Source organism: Convolutriloba macropyga, chromosome 7 (genome assembly GCF_964194025.1).
Source record: "Convolutriloba macropyga chromosome 7, txConMacr16.3, whole genome shotgun sequence".
Classification (NCBI taxonomy): Eukaryota; Metazoa; Xenacoelomorpha; order Acoela; family Convolutidae; genus Convolutriloba; species Convolutriloba macropyga.
This window is the reverse complement of record NC_134474.1, coordinates 17173083-17185758: the sequence shown is the minus strand read 5'-3', so window position 1 is coordinate 17185758 and position 12676 is coordinate 17173083. Positions and strand designations below refer to the sequence as shown.

General features: G+C 30.9%; 1 protein-coding gene across 4 annotated transcripts in view; it reads left to right on the top strand.

Annotated features, from left to right (window-relative positions):
* Positions 1-12676, top strand: part of LOC142342653 (dual specificity calcium/calmodulin-dependent 3',5'-cyclic nucleotide phosphodiesterase 1A-like) — a 339291-nt gene that overhangs the window by 58317 nt on the left and 268298 nt on the right. For 2 of the 4 annotated variants that reach the window (XM_075394102.1, XM_075394101.1), the window contains exon 2: positions 11303-11409. The exons of the other annotated variants lie outside the window; for them this stretch is intronic. In XM_075394102.1, coding sequence (XP_075250217.1) covers positions 11303-11409 — 107 coding nt within the window. The remainder of the gene's footprint in view (positions 1-11302; positions 11410-12676) is intronic. 4 annotated transcript variants of the gene reach the window in all.

Genomic DNA, 12676 nt, shown 5'->3' with positions numbered 1-12676 from the left:
GTGAGAAATCAACTGGAAGAAGTTTTCAACGACACAATCATTTAACAACAACACAATCGAGTAACAGCTCAACCCGGTTTAATACTACTCAGTGTAAGCTTGTTCATTTAAACTATCTATTTAATTAATTGAACTTTTCAGCCCCCCAACTACTTTAAATTGAGACTTATAGCACAGACAGGTCTTAGGCATATATCTTTGCCTTCGATTTGTTATATCTTTTGTCAAGTTTGACTGGCATACATAAAGAGATCCCGTATTGTGTGATCTGTAGCAGCCCAGCCAAATTTGATACCGTCCAGAATGTTCCAACATAAGTCTCAAGTTTGTCAAAATTTTTCCTTGTTACGATAGGAAAAGCTCTTTTGACTACCAGTTTGGCAAAACTCAATTTGAAGCAATTTTGGGCATGATACCTTTATCCTTCATTACAACTTTTTTTAATATGAAAACTGAAAAAAAAAATACAACGCTCATTTTGATATCATTCAAATAGAAAATTGATCACGCTTTTTCATTTATTCTGTAACATAAAGCAACTCCTCGTTTGAAATTTCGCACAAGAAATCAGTACCAAAAATAATTTTTTTGAAAATACAGACAATAATTTGCGAAATAAATTTAAAGCGATCGATGCTAGAAGTAGCAAAAAAACGAATGACTGATTTTATCTCATATAAATTTTTTTCTTTGAAATAATATATTTACCAATTTGTTAAACTAACCTTCCGTTCAATCGTTTTGTCGAAAAAAAACTGCCAAAGGCTTTTCGAAATTGTCTAATTCTGAAAAACTTTGTTCCTACAAAAAAAATTCTATTAAAAAATTAAAGTAAGAAATCAACAAATTTTGGAATAGAAAATTTTGTCCACATCTTTGGACTCAAATGGTGAAGTCTGGTGTATGTTATTGACCTCACAGAGGTGGGTTCTGAACTTTGAAGACTCAATCAGTTTCAAGTCAACAGGAGGAAGCACGTTTTATACTTGAACAAGCATAATTTGAGAACAAGGTTGCATTGTTTGCAAAGATATTATTCTCCTTCGATTTTTTCGCAAAAAAATTGTTTTTCTTCTGTTCTTTGTATTACCACTTCCCTATAAGATTAATATAGCTAGTATAGCCATAATGAAACAATATTACACAGGTTGAACTGAATTTGACTAATAATTTTGAGCAATTTTGAAAAATGTTTTGTCGACTTCATTGGAAAAAACTTTCCCTGTTTTTTTTTCTAATATTATACATAAAAAGAAATGCTATCGAACTTCCATTCAATGGGAACACTAATTCAAATAGAACCATTTGAAGGCCAATAGAGTGCGTTATTTAAAAAACCACAGGTGGAATTATTAGCAAGCAATATAATAAAGAATTGACAAAAAACTATTTTTTTCTGTTTTGTCACCTCTTTGTTTACTGTTATTCTATTTGTTCATTTTACTTCATCTAAGAGTATACGATATATTTGGAGATTTTAAAGAAAGTAGAATCTAAACATTGTTTTTCTGGTTTGTTTTTTTGATATTTTTTTGTTTGTTTATCTTTTCAATTCCCATGTTTTGAATTTTTCTTTTGTTAAATCAACATTCTATTGAACTACAAAAAATAAAAGCCAAAGATGGGCACTAGGATTAAAATAGCAGCCAAACTGTGAAAAAAATGTTGCTTTTTTTCAGTATCTTTTGTACTTTGAGGACTTGATTTCCATCAGAATATCCTCTTTGTTTTTTTTTCTTTTTTTGACATTTGTTCTTATAAGTATAACGTTTTTTAGAAAAAACGTCCCCCTCATATTGGAAAACAAACAAAAAAAAACGTCCCGATCACACCCACTCCACAAAACTATCCTCTAAGGGCTACAAAATGATTTTGACAAAATTGAGCAAATGTTTGAACAATAAGATATTGCTGGACTTCTGATAGTTGTTCTGTATTCTGTCCTTTTAAGGTATGACAATCAACTGTAATGAGATTTGAAAAGTAACTGACTTTTTCATCAAGTATCCTTTAAATGAACAATTTCTTGATTATTAGTAATCGTTTCCTGTAACAGACATTAGCAAAATTGGTCTGCAATTTCAGGTTGCTGACATGCACATCATTAAATGTTTTTTTAGTTAATTTGGAGAGCTCTTCAAAATATTTGCTTAGGGGAGTTTGTTGTGGCTTGTGATTAATATTGAGGTTTATGAACTTTAGCAGTAGAAAGATAAACTTAAAATTTTTATTTATAGTTCGGATGCTAATTGTTCTGACTGTTTTTGCACAAAGATTAATAAAATTTGCTTTTTATAGCAAAATTTAGGGTATATTTTCCACGAAAGAAACGGGAATTTAGACGCTTCACATTTAGGTTTTTAAGATAATTATCTCAAAATGCGTTTTGGAGCGTCAACGAACTCAGTTCAGTTAGATTTGAATTGTTGATTTTGCTCATAGATCAAAAATATGTTTTTCTCAATTTTTGGTGCAGTAAATGCTCTTACTTAGGATTTTTGTTCCGATCTCACTTGTGGGGGGAGGAACTATATACTCAAAGGGGTTTTTTTGTTCAGTCACATTTGGCCGATCGATATAATCATCGTAGAGAAATGTTAGTGATATCATTAAAAAGCTCGTCCAGCGTAGAATTCGAAATTAAAAAGGTTTTTTTGAATTTCGTAATTTTCGGTGAGTTACCGAGGTTTAAAGTTTTGTGTGAGCACGGGATATCTGCATGATTTTGTTCACATTTAGTGTAATTTTAGTGTACATTTAGATCTTTTCTATTAAAAAATTTTAATTCAAAATTATTTTTCAGGCTACAATATGCAACAATTTTTTGTTTTTAATAAATGAAGGACGATAAAAAGGCCAGTTCTCGTCTGATAACGAAGTTTAAAATCAGAAAAATTTGAAGTCAATTCAAGTGGTGTTTTTTTTAGAAAACTTTTCCTATCTTTTTCGTTCTTTTAGTCACTCTGAGACTAGTCACTTTCCTTATCGAGGTTCAGTTAATGACAAAAGTCCTTTCAGTCAAATGATGCACAATGATAAAAACATTCATTTTGAAAGAATTGCTCATGTTTTTTTTTGCTTCGGCTCATGTTTTTTCGCTCCGAGTTTTTTTTCGCTTCGAGTTTTTTGCTCATGTTTTTTTTCGCTTCGAGTTTTTGTAATTTTAATTGAAATTTTGACATTCATTTTTAGGTTTTTCACAATTTTTGGAGTTCTATGGCATAGACTCATTGACTAAAATTGCAATAGGTTTCGTAATGAGCATTAAGTGAACCTACCTAGTGCTTTAAATGGACAACTAATGGCTGTTAAAACTTTGAAAATATCTTTTCCTAATTTTTTCTCAACATTAACCAATCATAAATTTATCTTCGTGATTTGTAAGTCAGTCTCAGTAATTACAGTACCCCCTTCGTTCCTAATGCAGTCAGAATTAATCTGGTTATCGGTATTATCTTCTAACTATTGGTCACTCCAATGCCACAAAATTTCACAAAATTGTTTCTTTTTTTTTGATGTTTTCAAATTATTGGTTCTTTTTGAATACTTATCACATTATATTAACATTTGTAGTCCCGATGTTGAGTGTTTCGAACTTTAAATTGAGGTTTATGAACATTCAAAAGTGTTACTGCTATTACTGTCTGTTTTGTATTATGGCTCTCCATATTTTCATAATTACGTTTTTTAAAAACAACTTTAGCAGTAGAAAGATAAACTTAAAATTTTTATTTATAGTTCGGATGCTAATTGTTCTGACTGTTTTTGCACAAGATTAATAAAATTTGCTTTTTATAGCAAAATTTAGGGTATATTTTCCACGAAAGAAACGGGAATTTAGACGTTTCACATTTAGGTTTTTAAAACAATTATCTCAAAACACGTTTTAGAGCGTCAACGAACTCAGTTCAGTTAGATTTGAACTGTTGATTTTGTCTTTTGATTTTGGTCTTGAAAAATAACATATAAATAAATTTCATAACATTTTCATTTTTTCATGTTTACGATACAGAGCAAATTGCGGCTTTCAGTTGGTGTTGTCATAAACATTTTGTTTATCTGTTGACAATTTCTTAAAGATATTTGTGAGAAGAAATAATTATACTATCAGAAATGTTTCCTGTTTTTTTCTTGATATGGCCCTGAACGTGTGAAGAAGTTAGGCCGTAACAATATCAAATTTTTAAGCGTTTTTTAATTAATATGTTATAACTGCGGAGATCTCGCAATTAGGCTGTTTTTTGTTATATTTTAAAGTTTTTTGAGAGACTATTATGGCAAGTTTAAAATACTTTCTTTTAATTGTAATTAGGTAAATTCGACAACAAAAAACATGGAAATCGCTGTTCAAATGTAAGAAAAAGATTATCATCGAATTTTTTAAAAGCACAAGACATAAAATGAGACAATAATTTTATTGGCGCTGTGCTTGGAACCGCAAAAACGAAGTGCAACAGTTTCTTTGTCGGAGACAAGACGTGGAATTAATTTATATGTTTATGACATACGGTATTAGAACAGAAACAAAAGAAAAATTGTTTTTGCTGCTCAATGGCTGGATTTATGCGGCAAAGTTTTTAAAGCAAAATTTTAGAGGTGTTTTTCCGAAAAAAAAGCCGAAAACAGACTGTTTTCATTTAATTTTTTAAATATAAAAAACTCAAAACACGTTATAGAGAGTCAACAAACTCAGCTCAGTTAAATTTGAATTGTTGATTTTGCTCATAGATCAAAAATATGTTTTTCTCAATTTTTGGTGCAGTAAATGCTCTTACTTAGGATTTTTGTTCCGATCTCACTTTTGGGGGGAGGAACTATATACTCAAAGGGGTTTTTTTGTTCAGTCACATTTGGCCGATCGATATAATCATTGTAGAGAAATGTTAGTGATATCATTAAAAAGCTAGTCCAGCGTAGAATTCGAAATTAAAAAGATTTTTTTGAATTTCGTAATTTTCGGTGAGTTACCGAGGTTTAAAGTTTTGTGTGAGCACGGGATATCTGCATGATTTTGTTCACATTTAGTGTAATTTTAGTGTACATTTAGATCTTTTCTATTAAAAAATTTTAATTCAAAATTATTTTTCAGGCTACAATATGCAACAATTTTTTGTTTTTAATAAATGAAGGACGATAAAAAGGCCAGTTCTCGTCTGATAACGAAGTTTAAAATCAGAAAAATTTGAAGTCAATTCAAGTGGTGTTTTTTTTAGAAAACTCTTCCTATCTTTTTCGTTCTTTTAGTCACTCTGAGACTAGTCACTTTCCTTATCGAGGTTCAGTTAATGACAAAAGTCCTTTCAGTCAAATGATGCACAATGATAAAAACATTCATTTTGAAAGAATTGCTCATGTTTTTTTTTGCTTCGGCTCATGTTTTTTCGCTCCGAGTTTTTTTTCGCTTCGAGTTTTTTGCTCATGTTTTTTTTCGCTTCGAGTTTTTGTAATTTTAATTGAAATTTTGACATTCATTTTTAGGTTTTTCACAATTTTTGGAGTTCTATGGCATAGACTCATTGACTAAAATTGCAATAGGTTTCGTAATGAGCATTAAGTGAACCTACCTAGTGCTTTAAATGGACAACTAATGGCTGTTAAAACTTTGAAAATATCTTTTCCTAATTTTTTCTCAACATTAACCAATCATAAACTTATCTTCGTGATTTGTAAGTCAGTCTCAGTAATTACAGTACCCCCTTCTTTCCTAATACAGTCAGAATTAATCTGGTTATCGGTATTATCTTCTAACTATTGGTCACTCCAATGCCACAAAATTTCACAAAATTGTTTCTTTTTTTTGATGTTTTCAAATTATTGGTTCTTTTTGAATACTTATCACATTATATTAACATTTGTAGTCCCGATGTTGAGTGTTTCGAACTTTAAATTGAGGTTTATGAACATTCAAAAGTGTTACTGCTATTACTGTCTGTTTTGTATTATGGCTCTCCATATTTTCATAATTACGTTTTTTAAAAACAACTTTAGCAGTAGAAAGATAAACTTAAAATTTTTATTTATAGTTCGGATGCTAATTGTTCTGACTGTTTTTGCACAAGATTAATAAAATTTGCTTTTTATAGCAAAATTTAGGGTATATTTTCCATGAAAGAAACGGGAATTTAGACGTTTCACATTTAGGTTTTTAAAACAATTATCTCAAAACACGTTTTAGAGCGTCAACGAACTCAGTTGAGTTAGATTTGAACTGTTGATTTTGTCTTTTGATTTTGGTCTTGAAAAATAACATATAAATAAATTTCATAACATTTTCATTTTTTCATGTTTACGATACAGAGCAAATTGCGGCTTTCAGTTGGTGTTGTCATAAACATTTTGTTTATCTGTTGACAATTTCTTAAAGATATTTGTGAGAAGAAATAATTATACTATCAGAAATGTTTCCTGTTTTTTTCTTGATATGGCCCTGAACGTGTGAAGAAGTTAGGCTGTAACAATATCAAATTTTTTAGCGTTTTTTAATTAATATGTTATAACTGCGGAGATCTCGCAATTAGGCTGTTTTTTGTTATATTTTAAAGTTTTTTGAGAGACTATTATGGCAAGTTTAAAATACTTTCTTTTAATTGTAATTAGGTAAATTCGACAACAAAAAACATGGAAATCGCTGTTCAAATGTAAGAAAAAGATTATCATCGAATTTTTTAAAAGCACAAGACATAAAATGAGACAATAATTTTATTGGCGCTGTGCTTGGAACCGCAAAAACGAAGTGCAACAGTTTCTTTGTCGGAGACAAGACGTGGAATTAATTTATATGTTTATGACATACGGTATTAGAACAGAAACAAAAGAAAAATTGTTTTTGCTGCTCAATGGCTGGATTTATGCGGCAAAGTTTTTAAAGCAAAATTTTAGAGGTGTTTTTCCGAAAAAAAAAGCCGAAAACAGACTGTTTTCATTTAATTTTTTAAATATAAAAAACTCAAAACACGTTATAGAGAGTCAACAAACTCAGCTCAGTTAAATTTGAATTGTTGATTTTGCTGGTAGATCAAAAATATGTTTTTTTCAAATTTTGGTGCAGTAAATGCTAGTACTTCGGATTTTTGTTCCGACCCCACTTGTGGGGGGAGGAACTATATATTCAAATGGGTTTTTTTGTTCAGTCAATTATGGCCGATCGATATATTCATCGTAGAGAAATGTTAGTGGTATCATTGAAAAACCTGTCCAGCGTAGAATTCGAAATTAAAAAGATTTTTTTGAGTTTCGTAATTTTCGGGGAGTTACCGAGGTTTAAAATTTTGTGTGAACACGGGATATTTGTTCACTTTTAGTGTAATTTTAGTGTAAATTTAGATCTTTTCTATTAAAAATTTTTAATTCAGGCTTATATTTCAGGCTACAATATGCAACAATTTTGTGCTACTAATAAACGAAAGACAATAAAAAGGCCAGTTATGGTCTAATAACGAAGTTTACTATCAAAAAAAATTCAAGTGTCCTTTTTTTAGAAAACTTTTCCTATCTTTTATTAGTCACTCTGAGACTAGTCACTTTTCTTATCGAGGTTCAGTAAATAATTACAGTTAAATGATGCCCAATGATAAAAACATTCATTTTGAAGGAATCGCTCATGTTTTTTTTTTGCTTCGACTCTAAGTTTTCGTAATTTTAATTGAAATTTTGACTTTATTTTGACATTCATTTTTAGGTTTTTCAAAATTTTTGGAGTACTATGACATAAATTTATTGACTAAAAGTGCAATAGATTTCGTAATGAGCATTAACTGAACCTATCCAGTGCTTTAAATGGACAACTAATGGCTGTTAAAACTTTGAAAATAAATTTTCGGAATTTTTTTTCAACCTTAACCAATCATAAACTGATCTTCGTGATTTGTAAGTCAGTCTCAGTAACTACAGTACCCCCTTCCTTCCTATTGCAACCGGAATCAATCTGATTAGCAGTATTATCTTCTAACTATTGGTCATTTGACTCCAATTCCACAAGTTTTCACAAAATTTTTTCCAATTTTTTTTATTCTTGCGTATTATTGGTTCTTTTTGAATTCTTATCTCACCATTTTAACATATGTAGCTCCAACTGGCTTTGGAAAAACGTTCATTTGATCATAGATAAAGTTTTCAGAGAAAAACATATGGTTTAATTGGCTTCGACACTTTCCTCTCGCACTTTTCTACTGATTTTTTGGTTTTTGCCTATATATATTGTTGTTTTCATAGTCATAAGACTTATTGAGATGTCTTATTGATTAAGTATATTTGGCAAACATCTTTATCTTCCCGTCGAGGCGTAATTGAGCGTATTTATTGGCATCCGTTGAAAGCTATTGAAAAAATGGCTGTCAAGTTTTTAAAAATATTTTTTCGAAATTTTTTTGAACATTAACCAATCGAAAACTTGTTTTCGTAAACTGTAAGTCAGTCTCAGTAATGTCAGGTCTGTTTTTTTGTCAGCCAAAAATTGTCTGGATAGCCGTTTTAACTTATTTTTATGACTTCCATGCACGAGTTTTCAAATTTTTTTTTAAGTTTTGTATATATTTTTTTCATAATCCTGGTTCCTTTTGAAATCTTATCACATTATCTTAATATTGATAGCTCCCGTTGGCTAAGAGAAGACGGTCAGTGGATCATAGGTAATGTTTTCAAGAAAAAGTTTATGGTTTAAATGGCCCCGACACTCTCTTTTCTCGTGAATTTTTGGATTTTGACTGTATTTGTTGTTGTTTTTATACTCAGTGCTTTGTTGTAAAGTCTTATTGATGATTTTTGGGATGACAGATATCGTTTTGATATGCATAGACTAGCGTATTTATTGGCTTCCGTTGAAAACTATCGAGTTTAATGGCCTTGATACTACGGGTTTTCCCAAAAATCTCCTGGTTTTAATGTATTTGTTCGTATTTGTTGATTTTTGGAAATCATATTGTTAAAAAAGAAGAATGTTATTGCTGTTAAAGAAATAATGGAAATTTGAAAAATTTTTAATGAAACTTTCAGTTTTTTAGTGACTTTTCACTCGACACTCTTCTTGCTCATTTTTTTTTCATTTGCTGTTTTTGTCTGTTTTTATATTTTTTATGTAGCCCTAAAAAGCTGACCTATTTCATAGCTTGTATTTAAACATTGAATGAATGTTTTAGCTCGAAGCAGTCAGTATATTGCGAATAGTCTTGATATTATACTTTTTCGAAAATTGTTCAATTTTGTTTAATTATTGATGTTCTTTTAGTTAACTTGTAATTTATTCTCATCATCAAGAGATCTCATACAACTCATTATATTTTGAAATTTAACATGTTTATTGGTATTGTGACGTAACTGTTGTTTTGTTTGTAATTTTGTGTAATTTTTTCAGTTTTTCTGTATCTTTAGTCCATTTCCATGGCTTAGACTAACCAAAGACAGGTACCATTGATTTCATAATGACTTTTACTAATTTTACCCAGAATTATTTCGTTATAAGCTGATTTTTTAAGACTTTTGAAATTATTTGGTTTAAAAAATGTTGATCGATTTTTGAATTTTGCCGCATTATTTCTTCTGTTTGTCGACTTGTTACCTAGTCTCATTATGGAAAGTTTTCATCTGTTGTTTAGTTAGGAAAAAACTTTGTGTAGTTATGGTTTGATTTGATTGTATTTTGACGTTGTTACTAGGTGCTTTTAATTTTAGATAATGAGTTTTTGCCTTGAAATTGTTGTTTTTGCTTATTTTGTTGTTTGTTTTTTTTCCTCGTAGTCTTTTTTAATGGCAGAACTCGTGAGTGTTGTAATGGGGCATGGCATTATGTAATTCAATAAGTAGTTAGGTTTTGTAACAATTTTTTTATTTCAAACATCTGTTTTTGGTATCTCTTCATTTGTTTGACAATTAAGTCAAAAATGTAGATGAGCTCGGGTCGGAATATCATGTGCGAACGCATATTAACGAGCTTCCTTGTCTCTTCTGAAATTCACAGATGTTTTTTTTGTGCACTGTGGTTTTGCAAAATAAAATTTAGAAAAATGTCAAAACCTTTTCGTTTTTTGAAACGTAAACACATTAACGATGTCTCAAGCCAACGCATATACATTTGAAAGCTTTCATTTAATTAGTTGCCGATGTTTTCGTAAACCATAAATGCATTAAGTCAGCGGTAAATTCTTACGCACTGGTTATAATCCTGAAAATTGTAATTAGTTTGCATAATTTAGCTTTATACACCTCGCAGTTTTTGTCTATTGTGAAATTTTCACTTGACAGTCTTCCGACGTCATAACTGTGGAAAACTGCTGCATACAGAAATGAACACTGCATGTTATCCTTGATATAAATTTTGTAACTATTTTCAATTGATCAATCTTACAGGAAAATAACAAATACAACTTAAGAACTATCCATTACTATTGTAAATAGTTGTTAGTTATCGAAACTGGTATCTTCGACTATCATATTTACCAAATGGAGCAAATCAGGGCTTTTAATTGATGTTAATTTTATTTATCTTTTGAAAGTTTTTTTAAAGATGTTTTTGAGAAAAGATAACTTTATTATCAGAATTGTTTCCTCTCCTTTTCTTGCTACGACCCTGAACGCGTGGAAAAATTCAACCGTAACAATATCAAAGTTTCTAATGCATTTTAAGTAAAACTATAACTACAGAAATAAGTCTGCGAAGCAATTAAACTGGTATGTTTTGTTGTATATTAAAATTTTATTTATGAGAGACTAATTATTTGCAATTATCAGAGCACCGTCAAAATTCTGAACCTGTAAGTCAGTTGTCAGTTCACCACCAAGAACTTTTTTTTATTTAAGAAATCACGGTTCACTCAAAAAGTTATTTTTTATATTGCCGGGGCCGCAACCTCTCAATTGTAGTAACTAACTTTGTCAATTCGCATATACATGTATTCTTTTGTTCCTACCGGCAGAGCTTCACAAAGCAAAAAAGTTCTAGGGGGAGGGCGTGCGGAAGAATTGGAGGCGGGGGAGGGGGAGGGGGAGGGGAGGGCGGGGGGGGGGGGGTAGTGCCGTTTATACTGTTTAACTACCTTCAAAAACAAAATAGTGTCCAGGGTCTCTTTGCTTTACCTTTTCACAGTTAAAATTGCTTTTACAGCCGCCTGCTGTAATATTTGACTTCCGTCGTGTTAGTATTACGTACATTAAAATTGCAGTATAGCTATAAAAATTTATTATTTTATCTACATCGCAAAGAAAGTTACTGCGAAATGAGCTACAAAAGAAGTAGTAAAGAGAGTTGCAATAGTGTGACCTCAACCTCCAGTAGGCGGGATAGGTTGGGGAAAGGGAATCATCTGCGAAGGTCAAAGTTCAAATTGAGTGAAGGCGATCAGCGAAGTGCAACAGTGGATCTTACGCCGCAGAGAATTGACGAAATTCTGGAGACCTTGATCGAAAACGACGAATCAGGTTTCTGGTCTTATAAATTTAATTTTAGATCTTTTAAAGCTGATGTTTAAAATTTCATAATAAGAGGGCAATAGGTATAAATTGGTTCTTAAATTAAATGAGGCAAAACACAAACACATCTATTATATTCAACCGGTCAAAAATAGGTTTTTTTTAAGAAAGCACAGTAAAGTGATGCCTTGAGTTAAATTTAGTTTGCTCAGAAAAGAAGTTAGATTTAAACCTAATATTTCATTCAGTTATTTTAATATTTCAATTAGAAAGAATACAAAAAAATAAAGGAAAAAAGTTCATCTTGTTTTCTAGATTGTATTCCCAAGTCAATACGAGTTAATTTTCTTGTGACGCTGGGTTGCAAACGTTCAGTCATTGTGACTCCCCCCCCCCCGGCTAAACTAAGAATGGTTTATCTAGCCAGCTCCTAACATTGAGTCAGACTGTTGCAAGGCAAAGCACCATTATGCAATTATTTTCAATAGTTTGCACGATAAACTTTTTCATTACTTCACTTTCATATGTCAATTTGTGCAATATCAAAAAAAGTGGATTTCAGGTATCTTCAGAGGTAATAAAAGGTTATAATGAGTACTGACTAAGGGAGCCACCAGTTATTTAAATTAACTTTAATAACTTATTGAATCTAGTCTGTTTTGTTCCCGTTTATTGATTGATTATTGATTTTGTGACTATTAATATGACGTTCTAAGATTAACGATGAACCAACCAAATCTCGAACACTTCTACAGTTTCGCGAAAAGTCCAGTTGTTGTGATTTTGGTTATTCTTTTTTTGCTGGGTTCTGTAAACTTTTTTTGTTGTAATAATGTGTGATTTTGTAAGAATGTCGAAAATTGAGATAACAGCTTCCTGGAGTGACTTTTTCGCTGAAGTGTCTTCTTTTTGTTGATTTTGTGTTCCTGGCCTCGTTTGTTGCGCAATGTCGACTGGGTTATTGGCCACTCGATTTGATAATTCCTACAAACGCCTTCAAAGTTGTCAAATAGTGCATAATTTAAATAAGGTCAGCCAGCTGGATAATAATAAAGCTTTTTCTCTTGAAAGATTTTACTGCATGGAGTTTAGTTTGTAACTAGATAAGAAGCTGATTTCAGAAAATTTTTTTCTTGCATGACAAAAATTAACTTGTTACTTGAAGAAATTGATGAAATTGGTGTGGTCGAGAACATATTATAATTATTTTGATTTAGTTTTTTCATCTTAAATAGATATACGCCATTCAGTTAAATTTTTCGGCGGGTGTTTTAAT